Raw genomic sequence first — 22,688 nt, 5'->3', positions numbered from 1 at the left:
TTAGGAATAAATACTGTTTATTTAGGTGACTCTTTGGTGGTGGTCTTACATTTTATGATCTCTGTTTAAGCCTTTGTTGTGTAAAAGGTTGTAGAAGAGAGGGAAATCTACATTCTGTCCAGACAAACAGGTTTGTACAAAAAAGGTAAAAACTTATTTCTCTCATAACGTCTCTCCGCTCCCTGCTTCAAAACAGACAAGACAAAAGTCTTGGTAAAGTTTGACAGTAATGTTTATTGAATGAACAACCATGCTGACTGAACACTTCCACGATCACATCACAAACCCAGAATATCTCCGTCAGGTCCATCACCAGAGCTCGAAGTTTGAAGAGAGTTGAAATTCATTTCACGAGCTGCATTTTTTTTTTTTCAACGATCGACCTCAACTTCCAAAATTACTTCTTGAGACACAAGTGGAATAAAACGCAACAGAATATGGATGAGCTCAAACTGTCTGACTTCGTTCTAACAGCGTCCCTGTAGCAGAAGCAGTTAATATTCTTCTTCTCCATGATGAATACTCTTGTCTGTGACCTTTAGGCATGTGTTCGACAACTGTGTTTTGTGTCTAGTTATTAGCTCTGTGAGCTCTCGTAGTCTAGAAGTCATTCAAATTCAAACACAGACAGTTCTCATTTTCCCGTTGATGTGGATGGCCATTGTGTGTGCATGTGTATGTGTGTGTTGTAAGTTGCATCACCCTTTAACGACCCAAATACTCCCTCTCTTTTTTTTTTAGCCTATCCAGCGTGTTGATCTATCCGTCACTCCTGATGACGTGAAACAGTGTGACGTTGTAGAGCACCTGGTGTCCGTTGTTCCAGGTGTACAGCGCTCTCTCTCTGGGGTTGTAGTCCATCATGCTGATGTGGGAGTACTGGTTATGGAAGGGGATGTCAGTGTACTCGTACGTTGAGGAGTTGGTGTGGTAGGCAAAGTGTACCTTGGCCCCGGCCAGGTGAGAGTTGGTGACATACAGGGTACCGCAAATCATGAAGGCCTCCCCTGCGCTGCGCTTAGGAAACCCCGTGTCCCAGCTGCGGATGATTTCCAGCGAGCGGGAGTCCAGACGACTCACCTACATACAGAGAGAAAGGGTCACTGAGATCACAAGATCATTCAACAGTTCACACAGTTATGAGAAGAAGCCTTTTTTACTTGTATTTTTGTGAATGAACAAAGCTGGTTTATCAGCTGATACTAGCTCACTGTAGATACATCTGTACTGGCATATATGCCAGCCGACAAGCACCAAGCAGTGTAGAAATGGCAAAGATATGTTTGAAATGAGGGCTGGGTATCATTTAAAAATTAGGAAACCAGTACCTGTACTGGTACCCTTTAAGTGATACCAATATGAACAGCTGATACCAGTTGAGTGCTTCATGTGATACTCAAAATGTGAATGGAGTGGCGTGTAGCATAACCGTAATATTGAACATTTTGTTGGCATTTCGGCACACTTTACTGCCAACTCAAAACATAAATAAATAAATAAATAAAAATAAAACTCAAGTGTTGACTTCACCACACCACAGGCTGTATGGGTTGTAGCTGCTGCTGCAGGAGTGTGAGCTCCGCATTGGTGACAGTTGTGAGAGTCCACCTGACCACACACACACACACTGTGACAAGGCTGAAGGTTAGAACCACACAGCCATCGTTACCAACAGGTTTAACAACAGAGTCGAACTGTTTCAGTGTCAGTGTGAGTTTGTTGGGACTGTTTAACAGCTCAGTGTTGGATGTTAGCCGCTGCTGCTGTGTTAGCTTGTGCTAACCGCGTAAATGTGTAACTGAACATTTACCGCGCAAGGGGCAGCTCCAGAGATGACAGCAACAAAAAGTTTTTCAGAGTTTACTGTGGATAGTCAGGACGGTCCAGGGTCACAAAAAGAACCAATTTGAAACAGAGAGCATAAACAAATGTGTTTCCAATTGTAGAATGTCCTGCTCTCTACCAATCCTTCTTAAAAAAAAGATCATTTCATCGTCAAATTGTTTTTTTTTTGTCATGTGTTTATGTATAAAACAGGCCTGTCAAAGCTTTACAGACCTGTTGTGCCTAGTCATGGTTACTAAGCTGTAAGTGAATTTCTAGGCACCTGCTTTCATGCACATTTTGAATCTGCAAATAAAAAAAAAAAAGTGGAAATGCCAAAAAATTCAGGAGAAAAAGGTAAATGCATTGCAATCAGGTTTTTACAGTGGGCTCAGGTGGAAAAGTTTGTGTATCAATAAATCCCAAATGTGTCAAAATGCAAATAGACCAAGTGAATGAATCATTGTGAACATAAAAACGTCCATGGATGAATTCTAAATTCTGGATGCAAACTTGACTTATGATTGAACAGTTGATGTTTGGGGGAGACGTTAAGTGAGAAGTAATTGCTTTACGTGGTACCTTGTACTTTTGTACTTTCAGTAAAAGGTCTTTGGAGATGAGCCTGGATTTTATTGCATCCTGCTTTTTCCTCCCCAGGGTATTCAGTGTTTTTCTTTGGGTTGTAATTTAGTTTTTGTTTTAGATGTATGAATAGTTTTTTGTTTATTACTCTTACGGTGGTAAACCCCTAGACGTTTCAGTTCCTTTTGTTTTCATGTTTTTGAAACCCGTTCATCAATCTTTACATTATGTCTCTCTCTCTCTCTCTCTCTCTCTCTCTCTCTCTTTCTCTCTCTCTCTCTTTCTCTCTCTCTCTCTCTCTTTCTCTCACACACACACACACACACACACACACACACACGCATTCTTGTCCCCTGGTGTAGGCAGGGGGTTGTAACAGGTGCACAGAAACAGAGAAAATTAGCTGTAAATTGTATATTTAATTCATGTGAGGAAAGACTGCAGTATCCGTGCTGTTCCTTATGATAGATTACATTATTCAATGCAGCAATCTGTCTCAGCTGTTCTAATGGATTTTTAAAAAGCGTGGGAGTTTGTGACTTCTGAAAGGTAAAGCAAACCTGCTGACAGCAGGAACTTCAGACTGGAACAGATACATCAGTGGGTTTAGATTCAGTTTCAGTCATTTAACTTTAAATAAAGTTTAAACATCTCTTAATGTTTTTTGCTTGTTATTTTGTTGAGTGCAGGAGCACACACACATAAACACACACACACACACACACACACACACACACACACAGACACACACACAGACTGTACCATAATGTTTCCAGCATTTGGGATGGAGGTGTATACCGCCCACAGGCCCATCTCATCCGCCATGAGGTCGATGTCAGAGGATCCTCCCCAGCTGTAGGGGAAGGTGTTGTTGTAGCCAGCTCCACTCAGGCTGCGCTGGAGCAACACACTGCGAGAGCGGAAATGGTACTGAACCTGGAAAGACAGACATGTGCGTCTCTCACTCTCATCATATAATTATGAAACTGATATTTCTCCTGTGTTTCCATTCCAGCAAGTCTCCTACCACGATGTTGCTCTGGTGTTTGTTGTAGTAGAGTGACCCATTGTACACCACGTGGCCAGTTCCTGCCCAGGGGTGGGGCAACAGATGCTGCACAAAGTTCTGCCCCTTTGTGAAATCCCCCATGGTTCTGTACTCCAACACACGCCTGCCCTTGTAGTAGCCGTCCATGGACCACACCTGATGGAGGAAGAAAGAGAAACAGAAGGTTTATCTCTGTATGCAGGATGCAGCATTAGATCCTGTGAAATCTGCAGAGAGACCCATCATGGTCACCTGCCACGCTCACCAGCAGCCTGATTACATCATGACATGGTGTTCTGCTTATGACTCATACTTAAACACTGTCCCTAATGGCCACTGCACACCTTAACCTGATGAAATGAGTGACAGCAAACCAAAGACATTTAATTTGACTGACCATACAGTAAACTCCTCACCCGAACAGCGGTTGTCTAATCATAGCTTAGCAACCGTAACTAGGCACAGTGGGTCTGTCAAGCTGGTGATTTCTCTGTATGCTGAAGAGGTGTGCATGGGGCTGTAGTAAGAGTGATACTTGATATCCAAAGTGTTTACAAGGCTGTGCTTTTATAACACATTTTACATTAGTACATTTATAATATTAAAGTAAATTGAGGGTAACTTAACATGCAGTATCTAAATATAATGAAAGGAGTCTCTGTGTGTCTGTCCTTTGACTTTCTCAACAACCATTCATTCGACTGAGTTCACACTTGGCTGGTGTTGAGGACCCAAGGAACTGAAGTGTCGAGTGCAAGCTCTTGAGATCTACCAGAAATATTTATTAGTAATGCATTACTACTGCCAGAAGTACACACTGTGTATCAATGCCACTGAGCAGCATGCTAGATACAGCTTGCTCTCTGTTGTTAGCTACTATACATACAACTAGAGTTGCTCCAGTACCAATACCAGTATCAGAAAGAACTGATCTATACCATGTAATTTATTAATAACCTTTGATTTAAAGATTAAATGGCATTTTCCCATAAATCAATCCCTCTTCACTGCTTTAGAACAGTAGCTTATACTGCAGGTTGAGCTGTGGAGCTACTGTTTTAGAGTGGTGAAGAAGAATTGATTTTTCTGTAAATATTGCTTCTAACAAAATGTCAGCAATTTGGCAATATTTTACACTGGATAAAAGTTTTATGGCACACACTTCCTGTATGTTTTTGTTCATGTTTTACAAAGGGTTTAACCTCAGCCATGCCACACAACAAGTATGCCCCTGGCTGATCCTGCTCCTGCTGCTATATCAGAGATTATAGGGTAATGCTATTGTCTCTGTTTGAGCGAGTGAGGAAGTTTACACTCCAGCGACCTCAGCCAAACTCGTTACACAAGAGAGTGTTATGCTTGTCTTACACATGGGTCATGCTGAAAGATTTTCCTCTTGCAAAAGTACAAAACAAAAGCTGTTTGAAATGATAACCATTAAAGTTTAAATCTAACCTAACCTCTAAATGTAACATCCACATGCCTGATCCTGCACTTTTCTTTATCTAACTGCACTATGATTCAAGAGCAAAGGTTTAGCCTGCAATACAACAACAGTGCTGTTTTGTAATTTCCATGTCTTCTGCATGAATCAACAACTGGCAAAGATACTGACTTTTTCCTGGGACGTGCAGCTGTAGCTTCGGTCTTTTAGCATGATATCATACATGTTGAGTCCACGTGTTTTAAGAAGAGTTAGCCAGTCACAGGAGTTAACATTAATAAGCTAACACTTGCTAGTTCAGCTAATAAAATCTGCTAGATGGTGTTCCCTCTCACAGTCAGTGAAAGAGATCGCTGGAGAAACAAATGGACAGAGAAGGAGAGAAGGGGGGAGAAGAAACGAGATGGGAGGAAAATTGAGCGTCGACAGCATGGAGGATTAATTACCCAAAGAGGGACGAGAGGTGAAATAGATGAAAGAAAAGGGCAGAGAGCTTTGGCAAAAGAGAGCATTGTTGGTGAAAAGGATGCTCGTTATTCCCTCTGCACAAAGTACAGAAGACAGAGAGGAGGAAGCAGATGAAAAGGATCTTTTTTTCGTGGGTCGAAGAAATCTCTCCTGCAGTGGCAGCATCATTTTTTAAATTACAGTTAATCTGTGGTCGCAATATTTAAAATCACATTGAATTAGACTTTCTGACAAAGGCTGCTGATTGCAGTGATTTTGAGGGCCTTCAATAGCACAGTGTTTAACTGAGACTTAGCTTGAGGTTTGCAAAGACAATGAAATGGACTGATTGCTCTCTCTCTACCACCAACAGTCTCTTCTCTCCACTAATACTTCTTGTTCCAACCTATTTTTCTCCCTGCTTCACCAGCTCATCTGATGAAGCTTTCTCTGTTTTAATTCCCTTTAAAACAGTGCTTCAAAGGAACTGGAATCCCTTTGTTTTCTGGCAGCTGTAATCGTCTCGCATTTGAATGCACCATTTGCTTTATATAAACAAGCCCCAGACGCTGATTATACAACGAACGGTGCGTGTTAGAAAGTGAGTGGGGATGTTTTTTTTGCTGTTTCCTGAACTCACACCTTAGTTTTACAGATTGTTGCACTGTTTTCTTTCTGTTCCTTCCCAGTTGGCCTTCCCTCATACTTTTCTAAAGGAAAGGTTCAGATTTTTTAAGTCTATCATAATACAATACTCCTGCCGTGAAGTGATCTCTTCGAAGTTAAACTACACTTGAGAACAAAATCCACAGCTCTTGTTCTGTGACAATATTTCATCTTAAATGCACCTTGTTAGAAAAATCAAATGTGTGTCATTGCCTGGGCTACGATGTCTTAGGTCGGTTTCACACGTGTAGATTAGCTCAGTTGGTTTCAGGACAAAGAAAAAGCATGGAGTATTACCATTTTTCAGTTCTGGTCAGCTTTGTGTTCAAACTAACTTTTTACAAACTAACCAAGAGGATTAAACATGAACTGACTGGACACTGACAGCAGGACATGTAGCACTTTAGTGATTCGTATGTGTTAATTTATCTTACCTAGAGTTAATGAAGAAGTAGCCGATGATTTGTGTTACTGAGCGAGACTGCAAGTTTACTGACACACAGGTAGAAACAGCTCAACAAAGAGGTATCTTTAGCTTTATGGAACTGCCAAAGTACACATAGTACGACACAAGCTCAAAGCACAGTTGCTTTAACAGGATTTTCACTTTCTTTCTGATGTATCGTGAAAAAAATACATTACCGTGGATACCTGATCATTATTGCTTTAAAGGGCTCTATGCAAAATTCAAAGCATACAAGTTGTCTTGACACAGTTCTTAAAATGCAGATGGCTGAGCTAGCAGCTAATAGTACTCCATAAACAACAGTAACGGTGCTGACAGAGCTTATGGTTAACCGGGGGTGAATGGGAGGGTGGGTGCTACGTTATGTGATGACGTCATTCCAATATCAGCAGTAACTGCCGTATGAGCACAGTGTAAAGCGGTGGCAGTGAGCAAGCCAGTGGGATACATACCTGCACAACATGCATGTGAGGTCGGAGCTGCTTACCACAACAAAACGCAGAGAAGCTCAGATTATAACACACGTAGAAATAGTGTGACTTTATTCTCTGCTCAGGACGCCACTATATCTTCACATAGCAAATAGTGGTCTGAATGTCACATACAGGACCTTTAAATATATATAAATTGATCGTAGAGATTGCTTTCTTAACAATTAATGATCAGCTCTTGGCTCTAACAGTAGTTCAGTTGGTGAAGTTACGCGAGAATCATGTGCTCAATACAGATAAAAAAGCTGAATTTAGCTCCTTCTTTGCAGCAACACAATGCATCATCATAAGACACTTTGTTATCTTGTCAAACACGAACGTACAGTCCTGGTAGATCACTTTGTAAAGCTGAAATTATGCCTCTGCATAGGTCACCGAGGGGGCAATGTACACAGCTTCCAAAACTACAAAAATATGACATATAGACCTAAACTCAAAAAGAGGGTTTAAAACGGAGAAGAAAAAACATGACATAACTTTAATTTCTCGTCTTTTCATCTTGCAGTTTGACACTTAATTCGTCTAAATCAGACTTCCGCAACCTCATTATTTTAAGCTGAACTTTTTCAAGCATTTTTAAACAACACACATTGTGGATGTCATCTTGTATTTCTTATAGAGGAGTCACGCTAAGAAAGGATTGCTTCACGGTTAGTATGGAGGAAAAGACTGATCACAGCAACCAGTGACCCTTTAAATACTGCCTGTCTTGACCTCTTTTCCCCCTCTCCCTCTCTGTTGTCTTTTCTTTTTTGTCACCTCCCTCGCTTTTTTTTTACCATCCCGCTTGTCTGTCCCGACTGTTGCTCTTTTGATCAACCTTCCCCAGCTTCCCCCCTACTCTCTTTGTTTCTTCTTCTTCCTGTCCACCCCCTCTTTCATTCCAGTCTCTGCTTCACCTCTCCTCACCAACAGGCCCCATTCTCTCTCTCATCCTCTCTCTCCCTCTCACACTATCAGCAGAGACATCTTGACAGATCAGGGGATATCCACACCTCAGCAGCTGTTCTCGAATACAGCGACAGGTGTGTGCAGGCGTGTGTGTGTGTGTGTGTGAGTGTGCAAAGTACAATGCGTGCACACACATTCACACACTGATGAGCTAATGAAGAATTCATAAATGCCAAACTGGGACCCTGTGCAGACACTGTAGTCATGGATACCAAAGGATGTATGAGAGTGACTTTACTTACAGTGTGTGTGTGTGTGTGTGTCACTAGTTTCACACACCTTTAAATTCACTAAAAGATTTATAAAATTTAAACGATTTTTCCTTTTATAGAAAAAAAATTGAAAACTAAATCTATGTATATTTGCCAGTTGGTAGGTGATGTTTTTGATGCTCTATATACGCAACCTCATAATCACGACCTTATGAAATATCAAAGGCCATCATCTGTGCAGTAATGCTAGAAGAGTTCACAGACATCGCTATTTGGATTTAAATATCTATTTCTTAAGAGAGACAAAGACTCTTGTTGTTGATAAATTAATGCAATAAGTTCATTGCTTTTTCAGTGTATTTGCCCAGTGAACGACTTTCATAGGAATGAATCCAGTTCTCCTTGAAATATAAAAGGTTTAAATAATGCAGGTTTGAAAATGTTCAAAAAATGAGCTGTGCAAATGTTTTGTGAGGAAGGAAATGCATCCAGCACATTCGTTAGGCCTCAAGGAAACACACAGTGCATTTCTAACACTTAATGTAAACATAACAAGTTTGTTTACAAGAGAACTCCACAGGGTTTCTCGAAGCTTGAAGAAAAGCAAGATAAAAGTGATTTCAGCAAGATTACAGCTTTTTATAGTTCCACTGGCTCATTTATAAAACAAATCCAGAAAAAAATATTTACTGTATTTGTATAAAATGCATTACTTGTGCATTGCTGAGTGTCTCACTCAGATTTAGGGACACTGTGTATACAGCATTAACAGCCAGAGACAGAGAGAGCTCGGGACAAATATGCAAACAGACACAGGGACCAGGAAAGAGCCCCAACCCATAACTGTAACAGTCACACTGGTAACTGGGAAACAGAAGGCAATAACTGGGATACTGCTGCTGTGTATAGCTCCTTCTCATCACCAGGGAGAGGCTCTAATAGGGAACAGGCAAGGGTCACCATGGCGATATAAATCACACCTGGCAACTGGGAGACAGTCGCCTTGACAACTAGCTTAATATGCACTCGCCGAACAGAGAGAGTGTGTGTGTGTGTGTGTGTGTGTGTGTGTGCAGGAAATGGCTGAAGCTTGTAACGAGTGAAGACAAAGTGCACACAGGAGTCCTGTTGGAAGTAAGGCAGGAAGACAGAAAAATACACTAAGAAAAATATGGAGCTCGGCTACCTTGTGACCACATTTACAACACCTGCTTCAATTGTCATGAACACATACACACACACACACTGCACACCTACCCTGCTGTCAGAGCTGGGAATCATGGCATCAGTCATCCAGGAGCCAAAGCGGGACCCTGAGGCTCTCACGGTGATTGGGCTACTAACTGCAGTCAGACGACCACAACCTGTTAACAAAGACAGACGTGTTGTATTAAATCTGAAAGAAGTTTAAAAAAAAGTGAGTTTTACATATGCAGTAAGCAAACAGCGGTCCCTTCAGGATGTTGTGATTGCGACAACTAACGCAACTCAACTGAATTCTGTGCAACCTTGCACTTTGGTCCAATCAATGCAACTTTACCAAAAATGTGACTATTTAAAACAGGTAAAATCTCATTTCACCATAGCGCTGCGCACAGCAAATTGAAGTGTGAGCTGCAGGCCTGGGACAGTCACACACACAGTGACAGGGCTAACTGTTAGCATCACACAGCTAACACTACCCCACAGTTATAACTGGGTTTAACAACCGAGTTGTTTTCGGTGTTGCTGTGAGATTGTTTGGACCGTCTAACGGCTTGGTGTCTGATGTTAGCCGCTGCTCTGTTAGCTTTTGCTAACCAGGCAGAGAGAGCGGGAGGAAAGCGGCTCACGAAGACAGTCCTTCAGTGCTGCATTGGACCACCCGCTGATCATCCCTGATCAGCTGATTTTGCCCTACCCTCACCCATTTCCAACTCTATCACAAATATATAACTATTACTGCAATTTATACTTGACCCTGTGGCTCAGGGGGTAGAGCTGTTCGATCCCCGGCTCCTCAAGTCCACATGTCAAAGTTTTCTTGGGCAAGATATTGAACCTGAATTGCTCTTGATGGCTGTGCCGATGGTGTGTGAGTGTGTGTGAATGTTTACTGTAACTGAGCAGCAGGTGGCACCTTGTTTGGTAGCTTCGGCCAATGAATGAATGGGTGAATGTGACAAATCCTGGTATAGCAGTTTGGGTGGTCGGAAAAACTAGAAAGGTGCTATACAATTGCAGGTCCATTTACCATCCAATTACCATCCATTAACCAAATGCCTAAACACATTCCAACATGCATCACATTTTGTAAGAAAAGCTGCTATGAAATCAGACATTTCAGGCCACAAACAATCCCAGAAATGGCTTCCAGACTCATGGGAGGACTGAAAAGGGGAACATTATGGGAGTGAAGCAACAATCTGTGTTCATATTTTCTAGTTTGGAGTGAGTGATGGTGCCTGTCAAGGTCATGTGGCCAGCTTGTTTATTAGCAGCCATTGCCTGCCATCAGTCTGTATTCAATTTACCAACATTTCATGAAGTCCTTTAAAATAGTCTGTGCTCCAAGTATGAGCTGTGAAAAAATGTGTTTACCTACCACAAAATCCTAACAGAAAAGACATGACTGGAGAGAGGTGGAGGTTTGAGAGGAAGGGGGACTTGCAAGAAACAAATTTAAAAACGGTCAAAACTAGTAAAGCAGAGGCTGAAACACTCTGCCTGCTACATATCCACACACTTTTAAACTTTACTGCTCTAGTTCATAATGTTGATTTTTCTGTTAACAGTTTCAAGGCTCAACTCCAATCTGAGTTAAATTTCTCAGGTTTTAAAAAGTTCTCTCCACAGTCACAACTATTTTCACAGGCCGAGTACTCCTTGAGACTAAATAATAAACTCATCTTCATGTGTATAATCTGTGACGTACTCCTTTAAACCACTTAAATGCCTGACACTTCATGAATTTGACTTAATGTTTAACATTTCATGAGTTATTTTGAAGGCAGCATAAGTAATACTTTCCAGTGTATTACTGAGTGCTGCTGTCCCTACAACACATACCAAGTTTGTTCATGCAGCTGTGAAGCCTGGTCTCCAGCAGTAAAACCCTCTGCTGAAGCTCCTCATAGTCGTACGCTCCGATCTCTTCCTGAATGGATGTCAGGATGACTGACAGGTTGAGGAGCTCCATTCGCAGGGTGGCCAGTGTCTGAAGGTCCAATCTGTACTGCTCCACCACTGACAGTAGGGGTCGTAGCTGAGACATCTGGCCCTTTAGCTCCTGTGGGCGCATAAAAGACGAGAAGAAAAATAAGTTAGAGAGGAGATGGGGTGCAACGAAATGTGGTTAAATCTGACAAAGCATCTTTTTTTTCTTTTTCTTTTGGGAGAGCTATCTTGGAATAAAACCACTGCTCCTTCACAGCTAAATGAGGTAGTTTATGCTCCATGTCAGGACGCCCTCCTAGTGTGAGTGTGACTACTTCCCTGTGGATGAAGGGACTCTAGAATAGACTCAAGGCACTTTCCATTCAGCTAATTAGTCTTCTTCCCGTCCTCACTCCTCCATCCTGCAGCCTGTGACCTGGAAATTGATCAAGCGAGGAGAGAGGAGGTTTCTACAGAAACCACAGGTGGATTCTATGGGGACGTTTTTTTTATCTCAAAGCAACACTCCTTCAGTGTGAATCTGTGTAGTGAACATTTGGTCTGTTGTGGAAGCAGCAGAATTTTAAAATTAATGTTACTGCACGATATAAAGTCCCACAGGCAAGACTGAACGGGTTTTGTTGCTCAGTCTGTCAGTCTATTAACTAAGTATGGGTTCTAAGTAGCCTCAGTGTACCTGGGTCGCACTATGAATGTAATAGGGAATGATTCATTTGCTGCACTGCATCAGCTTGTCCTAATGTCTTCTATGATATGCAGCGTTTGTAGTATGGTTTTATTGTTTGGTTACATTTTGTGTTTGGTATTCATGTGGATTCATATGAAACACTGTACATCCTGGTATGCAAATTTATCTGACAATAAAATGAAATTAAATCAAATCAAATTTAAATACTGTAAATTAGGTAAACTACCTGTGAAAGCATGAATTAAAGCACAAATGGCAGCTCTAATGTTACTCATTACTCATAAAATAGAATGATTAGTTGTGTGGATAATCTGTTTTCTCTTTTTTCTTCATTATTTTCTTCCTCTCTTCTTATTTTCCATTAAATTTGCATTTTGGCTCAGTCAGGAAGAATATACAGTCCTATACAGCCACACTGTCACATTTATTATTATCACCTGAGCCTGAAAAGTATCAGACTAACTGTACCTGTGGTCTTTCACAGACAAACTACAGAATTAATCAATGAAGTTACTAAAAAATAAAGTCTATTAGAGCTATTTCTATCACTGATATTCCATTACACACTGACAACGCAAGAGACTTTTTTTTTGTATTGGAGCAGGAATCATAAGGTGTTATTCTTTTCATTCACACTTAGTTTTATTTTTTTAGTACAAAAACAGTTTGCACAGCAAAAACACTTACACTGCTTCTTTTAGTCAGGTTTCAATGTCAAATTTCAGCAGAGGAGGAAAAAAATATGCAGACATTTCAGTTGTGTTTCAGTGAGGCAGGTCTAACGACAGGTAGCCACCTGGTGCACCTGTTGGGAATACCTTGATTGACACTTTGGTGAAAAGTTAAAAGGGATTAAACATGAAACATGAACAACTATCACACCATAAAGAAGGCATTGTGAGAACATATGTGCATTTTCTTCCTGTGTTTATGTTTCACCTTGAAAATTGAAAGAAGCAATCTTTGGGGAGTGCAAACCCTTTTTGTACTTCTTTCCCTCTTCTTAATTATCCCTACACATGTGAGATTTGAGATGCCGTCCGTCATAAGTAATTGCCTTCTCCATCCTCGCGTCTCACATCTCTCTCGCTAAGATGCGAGGAAGAGATGCAAGTGAGGGACCGCGTTAGCCAAATGGAAAAGTGCCCCCAGAAAATGCTGGAGGGACGACATATCCCATCTGGCCTGGGAACGCCTCACAATCCCACAGGAGGAGATGGAAGATGTGGCTGAGGGAAAGTACGCCTGGGCTACTCTGCACAGTTTGCTGGCACTTCGACCCAGATAAGCAGCATAAAATGGAGAGAGAAAAGTGGAGAGATGAGTCTTTTTCTGCATTTTGGCCTCCCAACAGTTAAAGACAGCTTTTTCTATTACTGAAAATAGATCTTTTTTAAAATTGTCTGGCTAACTTTGAGCCAGTGTGGATGGAGAGAAAATTACTTTTTTCTGCAATCAGCTTGAGGGAAGATCGATATTTAGTGTATGCATTGAATGTATGACACATGACTGTGTGTGTTGTAGCAGGAGGATAAAGGGTGCTCCTAATATACCACTTTTATTTCTCTGTTTAGAGTCGACACTCGGATATCTTCTCACCCTCAAATCCCCCCACCCCAAAAAAACTGCTGTGTATCGGGAGGAGTTGGATTTGATATGGAAAAAAGAAAGGGATTAAAAGAAGTGTCAAAAGCGAAGACAAAAAGCTTATCATCTCGTCAGAACATTTCACACCCCCACAAACAAACACAACAACACATCCAGGAAACAGGCTTGGCAGTCAATCAAACACTTTATGTGTCTAATCCCTCCCGTTATCTTCAAATCAGGACCTAAATACTTTTCAGACATCACTTCAAAACATTTTCCGAGTCTTTTTTGGAACCATTATTTTTTATGTCACAGGAGAACAGTGTGGATGTTTTGTGATTGCCTGGGTCGGCCTTAAATTTGGCCACTCCATCCTCACTGATTTGTATTGGCATTGTAATTTGCATATAAATGTACGTTCATTAATATGCATTAAAACCAATCTTGACAAAATGCTGAAAATGTCATGGCCTGTTAGATAGTAAACACTTTACCTGGCTAATCCTTCCCCTGCCGTGTGTCCTCCTTCATCTTAATCTCTCTCTAATCTCTCCCCTCCTGTCTCACTCTTTTATCTCTCCCCCTCTCCCTGCCTAACCTTTACCTCCCCTCTTACTTTACTTCGCTCGTTCCTCTCATCCCTCCCTCCCACAGGCAAAAATGGTAATTTGAAATAAGCCATCTCTTTCTCTCTATTTCTTTCCCCTTTTCTCCTCCATCTCCTCTCAAGTCCTCCATCTACCAGTCCATCCTAATCTCTCTGTTTGACCTCTCTTTCTCCATCTCCCTTGTTCCCTTCACCCCAAGGGATGAAAATACTGTTTAGTTATTGATAAACTTACTGTAGCTGCACATCGCATAAATATTCACCAGTTCTGCCTCTCAGTGCAAAGGCAAAGGCTTATGACTGTGAAAACCCCCAAGGAGCAACAAGCGTGCACGCACACACACATACACACATACACACATAAACTAACTGCATAAAAACTTAAAAACAGACCCTAGAGCCCCGTGATGTTGTTAAGAAGATGCTCGGCAAAAGATGAAAGGCAAAATGGATTTATGGGGAGGCGGAAATGCTCTGTATTTGGGAAAGTCAGGGTAGTGTGTGTGTGCATGTTTGCTTGTGTTTTTTGTGGACCTCCTATGGAGGCTCTGTCCAGTTCATGCAGCATTTCAAGCCTTTATATATTGATATATTATTTTAAAATGTTGGATTAATGAGCTCCCCATTATATTTTTAAATTCATGTGTGTTATGTTTGCTGTTTGGTATTTTTAAAGGAATAGTCTCATATTTTAGGAAAGAACGCTTATTCGATATCTCACAGAAAAGGCAAGAATCACGCGTACGGTAAATATGTAGATAAGGTCAGCAAGCGGTTAGTTTAACAGTTGCCAGGCAACCAGTGGAGTCTCCAGTAAGTTACTGCCCTTGGCCAAGTCACAGACCGGCAAATAACCCCCTGTGAAACAGTGAACTGTTTATTTGTTACTTTATTCATTTCTTTTTCATTTCTTTTTTACTTGTGGTTTATAAAACAACAGATATACAAAATGATACAAAAAATACTTTCAATAATTGCCTGTGTGGCAGAAGTAGCACAATTTACAGACTAGTTGTATTTTGCTTTTGTTAAAAAAAATATACATATTAAATCAAATACACTAGAACTACTGACACTTACATTTCTACTGATCCTATCGAGAAGCGGAGAGAAAGATGAAATAGTAGTGTAGTCATAGCAGCAGCTGGGGTTATAAATTCAATCCATTTATTTCAGATTTGATAGAATTTTTTCTTCTCCTCTGAGAGAAGGTCAACTTTTTCATTTTAAATGCTTCTAAAATTATTCTGCAACAATCTTCCCAAGTAGGTGGTACTGGGTTTAGCCATTTTCTTGTGATTGATGTTTTATTTGCCGCCAAAAGGGCCTGCAGCAGCTTTGTATCCCTCCTCTGATTCAAAAACATAATGTGACCCAGATAAAGAGTTTCCAAGTTCTAGGATATCAGAGTCTTAAACACAGTGCTTAATGTTTTGTGGATGCCCTTCCAGTACCACCTCAGTGCGGGGCAGTCCCAGAATATATGAACATGGTTTACATCCATTGAGCCACATTGTCTCCAGCATGACAAACTTGTATTTTTGTATTCTTCCTGCTGTGGGTTCCTAAAATATCTTATAATATTATTCCAACAACGTTCTCTCCAATCCATAGAGGTAGATGAAAACTGCAAGTATCCCTCCAGGCCTCCTCAGAGAGCCCAATTCTTTTCTTATAACTTTTCTTTGTTATACAAGGTGTTCACATTTTTAGCATAAAACAGAGCTTTACACAATCTAGAGACAATTATTTTAAACTTTACTTTCATACGGATTAAACAAATGAGATATAACGTGTCAATTAGTGAACTTTATAGGGGCTTTGGACAAACCCAGGCTAGCTGTTTCCCCCTGTTTCATGGCAGGGGCGGCTGTGGCTTAGAAAGTAGAGTGGGTCGTCCACTAATCACAAGATCAGCAGCTCCATCCCCGAAGTCGAAGTATCCTTAAGCAAGATACTGAACCACAAATTGCTCCAGATGGCCTTTCATCAGGAGTGTGTGAGTGTGCTAAAAACTGAGGAACAGGTGGCACCTTGTATGACAGCCTTGGCCAGCAGTGTGTGAATGTGTGTGTGAATGGGTCAATGTGAGTCGCAGTGTAAAAAGCACTTTGAGTGGTCAGATGACTAGAAAGGCACTGTACAAGTGCAGGTCCATTTACAAGGTCCATCTTTAAGCTAAGCTAATTGGTAGTGGTTGTAGCTTCATATTTACCGTACATACATGTTTAAGTTTAGGTTTATTCATTTTATTAATCCCCCTGAGGGGAAGTTCAATGTTTTCACTCTTGCTTGTCAATTACACACAGGTCTGAAAGACACACACATGCACAAACAGGACCTATACATGCACAAAGTGGAGAGATCTCAGAGTGAGGGGGCTGCCCTTTGGTCATGGGGGTGGATTACTCCGTTCTGATTGGCATTCTGACTGTCTGACACCTACTAAATAGCTCCAGTGAGACTGTTCTGTTCACAGTTCTAAATAAATGCGCCACCTACATTTTAGTATCAGCCTGTAACAAATATGAATAAGGGAGGCAGTCAAATTCTCTGTTTACAATTAATTTCCAACATTGAGTGTAGTCTTCAGTGCTTCATCACCACAGGACGGAGACTGTAACACACGCTGCAGGTACTGCACTGCCCCTCTGGATTTAAGCAATCATTTCACATCCCACCTGCTATTCAACTCATCCCTCTGCTGTGTGTCGGACAGTTCACCCCTTTGCATTATCTGTTAATAACTGACAATGAAGACACTGTCGAGCATTATCCCTTACACTATATGTATATATATTTATATTATTCAGTATAATATGACTGAGACTAAAAGTAGTAGGGGTGGGAATCTCTAGGGACCTCATGATTCAATTCAATAACAATTCAGAGGGCTATGATTAGATTATAAAACGATTAATGATGCATCTCAGTGCATCAGATTATTGATTTCTATACGTGATTTCTTTTTCTCACTGTATGACTACTTACTACTTTTAAAAAATAGCATACTGTATTTGTAGTGATCCATAATTAAATAAGCAGATACATTTACTTGCATACTATCTGGGTCTTTGGCAGGTCCTTTTTCCATTCAATCTTAAAGCCAAAATGCTTCCATTCTGTAGCATGAAATTCACCAGCTGTTAAATAATAAATAGTCTGCAGCCTTTTTATTTTAAAAAGTTAACTGCATTGATTAATTAATTTGAAAGCACCTTACAGTAAAATGAGGGGGAGGCAGGTCATCCACTGTGTTGCTTTAATGTCTCCAGCAGTGGAGAGCAGCCTCTCTGCTGCACATTCGCTCTGGGAAAAGCCAGCATGCTGAGTGGATTGGGTGCAGGGTTTTTGAGGTGAAACAGACCGAACAGATTTTTCTCCCCACAGAGTTGGTTTAAGTTGGTTAATGCTGCAGTGAAAGTTGTTCAGCTGATCTTGTTTGTTTACATGCTGATCGCTGCTCCTCTCCGTTAACGTTAGTCTCTGGTTCATGCTGAAAAACTATTCTCAATATATATCAGGTTCACCTCACAAATATAATCATTTAAACATTAAATTCAAACATCTTGCAACCGCTGCCTTTTGTGAAGATGAATTACAAGTTAACTCTGGCGTGTCCACGCTGTTGACTGCCTCTTTTATTCCGTCAACATCAGGTTATTAATAAACATTAAGATAATCGATTATTGACATTTGTGATTCAGTGCCGAATCGTCCACATCCTCATTTAGAAATTGGTTATTTCCCCCACCCCTAGAGGGCAGGGTACCCTCACTGTGAATTCACTTATAAACTGTGGGGAAAAAAACACTAAGGAATAGTATGGGGTACTGCAGGAGTTGGCAAAACAAGCAAGTTGTGAAATATACAATGTCAAATCTTTATCTTTATTACCTTCCATCACTGTCCTTGCATTTAAGGATACAAATGATCAATACTTACTGATTAAGTTTATATTATTAAGATTTATTACCATCTCATGTTATTTCAATCACATTGAAGTCTAAGGTGAACGAATCATGAATCAATTCTAGTGTGGAAGTAAAAGCGTTTGCCTCCTTCCTCACTGAAGGGCATTGTGAGTGAACTTTGGTCTGACGGCATCATGAAGCTCTTATTGTGTTGTTCTCATTGCCAAAAAATCTATTGTGTGTAACGTTCTGCAAAAAAATGTTTTAGTGACCCAGTGCGCCCTGATTTAGTGCACATCAAAAGACACTGAGACATCTAGTTTAAATAATATATCATATTTAAATATAAATAAGCTTGGTTGAAAATGACTACTTAAATGTGAGACATGTCCTCACTACAGACTGAAGTCATTGAAATGCTGTTGAAACAACTACTACATGTGACCTAGATATCTAAAAAAAAACTTTTGCTTTGACCCAAATTTAGCCCCCTTTTATACAATGGAGTCCAACAAGACACAAAGCTCCAAATCAATGCTTATTGGGAAAGTTACACGCAGGTGAAGACAGTTCACAGTGTTTTACTACCTTTTAGTTAAGTGTCATTAGGAGTCCTGAGCAGCCAACTGCAGACATTAAACCAGCGGTGTCACAGCTGATTTAACTGTTTGGATCATTCAGCTCTCACTCCTCAGATCCACAGCCTTTCATTCTCTATAGCTCTTGAGATAATCTTCCAATTGCCTCCTGGTTTGTTGTTGGCATAGATGCCTGCCAGCGGCATCATGGCAGAAAATACACACTGATGAGATTAGTAGTCCTAATTTAAGAGGTGCAATACATTTAAATTTCCCTCAATAAAAGGCAATACTTATTCAGGCAGGTAATCTTATCTTCTCTCCTGCAAGTTTAAAGCACTGACACCAAACCGAATGTTTTACATAAACTCCCTCTGCTCATGTGTGTAAATATTATGTAAATATCATCATTAATATTTAAATGTGAGACTCATTCTTGACAGATTTTTTTTTTTTTGGACAGCTCAAAGTCTTAATGTGTGCAGTGATGCTGCAGTTTTGCTGGCACCTTCTGTACAAAGCTATGTGACACTTTTACACAGCGGACATGAAGCCAGTGAATTGACGGCTTCAAGACAAATTTTGTCCCCTTCATGAAAGATGCTCGCGTGTCTGAGTGCAGGCAGGAAACTTCAGCTTGGCATGCGTGAAATCAATGTTTTCACACCAAAGGTTATGTGTTCCCTACAGCGACCATCTTACACTGTGTGTCTGGGTGTCTGACTCTGTGTGTGTGTGTGTGTGTGTGTGTGTGTGTGTGTGTGTGTGTTTACCTGCAGGCCCTTAGCCGTCAGAGTGCGGGGGTTGGCGACGTAAGTGTGTAAACGTCCGTCCACTCCTCTCAGCAGCGGCTCAGAGTCTCGGACATACTGCAGGTCTCTGGATGTTCGCAGGTCTACCACCTCCATAGACTGACTCACATTCTGAACCTGGCGTGCGCACACACACACACACACACACACACACACACACACACACACACACACACACACACGCACACACACACACACACAAACACGCACACACACAACACGCACAGTTGATATGATGAGTAATTACTGTTAGTATCCTGCAAGGCCAGAAATGCTTATGATTGGTTTTGGCTGTGGATTGATCACTGCCACCTGTTATTTGTTTCCAAACACCTGTTGTTGTTCAATATGGCTATGTGCTGATGTCATTTAATATTTAAAGGGTTAGTTCACACAAATTGCACATTACACATTTTCTTACCTATCTAGATAGTTTGATCTGCTCGGGAGATATCCATCTGTGAGATATCTGCTTCCACCCCATTACAACAGAATTAAACATGTTTTCATGTGCGGCACAGTCCTTACTAATGAGAAACTCTGTGTCTATCTAGAAACATCGTCCCCATTTCTTCAGTTAATTCACTGTACTCTGAGTGACAATTCATTCTTCAGATATTTTTTTGTTTCAGTTTTGAATAATTTCTATAATAATTTGCTTTTTGTGTGGATTAAGTATTAACATTTTTCTCAAAAGGAAGACATTGGGCCCTATTTAGATGGTCTAAAACGCGAAGCGCCAGGCGTGCAGCACATGGGCGTGTCCCAGTCACTTGCTAGTTAGACAGCGCATTTTTAGAGTGTCACCTCTCATTCCCTTTAAAAGAGGTGCGATTGGAGCGCATGGTGGAGAGCTAGTTAGATGGCAGACCTACCAACTGGAAAGAGTGAGCGTTTTACAGCTGAGGAGACGTGCGGGAGGTGAAGGCCCGTCAGAACCAGATCTACGGGGACAGCAGACAGGCACCCAAGCTCCCTAAGGTAAAGCAGGCGTGGGATCACTAATACAAGAAAGATCTTACCAAATATCTGTGGAATATTATTCAAACCTGTTTTCATCATATAACAGAGCACAGCTGTCAGGACTGCCGTGGAGCTCCCCAAGGTGCTGATCCTGCAGCTAGGACCTGTTCAGCGTTTTCTCCCCCACCCACATTTGTTAATTGTTTTCACATGTTTCCTAGAGCTGTGTTCTGCCTCTTATTTGCATGTGTGTCCTCTCTACACTCAGATAACAATATAATAATATAATATAATGTAGCCTAGTATATAATGTAGCCTAGTATAACATGTTAAAATAAATGCAATGTGTGGGCTTTGGTTTTCAATCAAAAAAATGATTGATCGGTCAGATAATTTCACAATTTCATTTGTCATTATTACAAATTATGATGATCATTATTACGGCGATTAGATCATTCTGATTAATGACTGACCATTAAGACGTGTTTCTGATAAATATTTTAATGTGCACAATAATAACCTTTCACATTGTAATCATATTTTTCTTTGTTATCTTTTGCATATGTGTGGCTGCTTCATGTGTGTCTGAGCAGAGTGCACGCGCGTTGTGCACCCGCCTAGAGACGCATATTACTAACTTGTTTAACAGCGAAATACTGCGCCGTTGACTTTAGACCAGGTTTTTGTTGGTCACTGGCGCATTTGCTTGTTACGTCATCTAACTAGCAACGCACCATGACTGCGCCTGACCACTTCTCATTTTTAGACCAACACACCCAGAGAAGGGCAAGTTCATTTGCTAGTTAGACGACGAGGACGCAGGGCGTGAAAATGACAACTGTGCCTGCATCTAAATAGCAATGACTCATATGCGCCCTCTGCCGTCCGCTTTAGACCATCTAAATAGGGCCCATTATCTTTTGGAGCAGAAACACACTTTCCCAGAAGTCCCAGGGAACTGACTTGTTTGTAAGGTAACTCCAGCTACAGTCAAAACGGATTGGTAATAACTTAAGCAACATAACTTGCTGGATTAAATACTAATTTGATAATTAATTATTTAATTTAATAGCTATAAAGTCGAAGCTATTGTCTGTATTGGACAACAGTGCAGCCCACCACGGATAGACCGTAGATCTGGCTTCACTTCCAAATCCGACTTGCAGTCAAAGCGCCAGCGGGAGGCAGACAGCTTGGCATCAGACAGCAGCGGCTCCTCCTTTGGCCAGGAGCAACTTTGCCACTGCTTCCATGGACCCCACTGATGACAGCACCCCGGGCAGCAGTATCCGTCTGTGGCACCCTTTTCTACACTGTAGCATAACAAAAATTGTACCTCGATGATGATGCAAGTGTACTCGCATCAACATTACTAATGTGAAAGCTAAACAGTGGGGGAGTGGAAGTGGGGGTGATAGTACATGGGCACTGTATGAATCATTTGTACCCAATATGAAAAAGGCCTAAGTGAGTTTGATTACTGTGTCACTGTGACAATTTTGACTGTTATTTATTTAAAAAGAGTGAGTGTCAGCAGCCTACCTTTGAGCTTAATGCTAACATGCTGATGTTGAGCAGGTATAATGTTCACCATCTCAGTTTGGCCTGTTAGCATGCAAACGTTTTCTCATAAGCCCTAAATGCAAAGGACAGCATTGTACAAATTAAAATTTTGACCTGATGGTGGATGAAATGGAAGGGATCATCAAAGTTATTAGTATCTAATCCCTGGGGACATTAAATATCTCAATTTCAATAATTTCACAGCAATCCATCCAATAGTGATGAATTAATAATGAACAAAATAATGAATGAATGAATGAATGAAATAATGAACTAAAAACATCTTAAGTAAAGAAGAAGGGATCAACTCAGTCATTTGGCAGGGTTCATATGCTAGTAGCTTTCTGGCTGTCAGGAAACTTTGAAAAGAGTGACTCAGAGGTAGCGTGGCCAAGCGGTCTAAGGCGCTGGATTAAGGCTCCAGTCACTTCGGGACCGCTGCCAGGATTTTAAGGGGCACAGGGACTTGGTTTGGGAGCTAAAGTTCAAGTGTGGATTGGTAGTTGGAGAGGTGCCAGTGTGCCTCCTGGACCTTGAGCTAGGCACTGAATCCCCAACTGCTCAGGGCCTGTAGGCAGCCCTCTTGCTCTGACATCTCTCTATTAAATGCATGTGTAGTGTATTTCACATGCTCAAACATGTGTTTGTGCATGTGAAATACATTTCCAGCCTGTGTGTGTATA

General features: G+C 41.0%; 1 protein-coding gene across 1 annotated transcript in view; it reads right to left on the bottom strand.

Moving 5' to 3' along the window:
- Positions 1-214: 214 nt before the first annotated feature.
- The window catches only part of LOC117254739 (noelin-2-like), a 39,214-nt gene continuing 16,740 nt past the window's right edge, over positions 215-22,688 (bottom strand). The window contains exons 3-8 of the mRNA XM_033623135.2: positions 19,441-19,596; positions 11,183-11,402; positions 9,392-9,498; positions 3,437-3,613; positions 3,172-3,345; positions 215-1,080 (exon numbers count right to left, since the gene is read on the bottom strand). Coding sequence (XP_033479026.2) covers positions 760-1,080; positions 3,172-3,345; positions 3,437-3,613; positions 9,392-9,498; positions 11,183-11,402; positions 19,441-19,596 — 1,155 coding nt within the window. The 3' untranslated portion in view covers positions 215-759. The remainder of the gene's footprint in view (positions 1,081-3,171; positions 3,346-3,436; positions 3,614-9,391; positions 9,499-11,182; positions 11,403-19,440; positions 19,597-22,688) is intronic.

This window comes from Epinephelus lanceolatus, chromosome 3, assembly GCF_041903045.1.
Source record: "Epinephelus lanceolatus isolate andai-2023 chromosome 3, ASM4190304v1, whole genome shotgun sequence".
Lineage (NCBI taxonomy): Eukaryota > Metazoa > Chordata > Actinopteri > Perciformes > Serranidae > Epinephelus > Epinephelus lanceolatus.
Note: the sequence above shows the minus strand (reverse complement) of the source record. Positions and strands in the feature narration are given on the sequence as shown.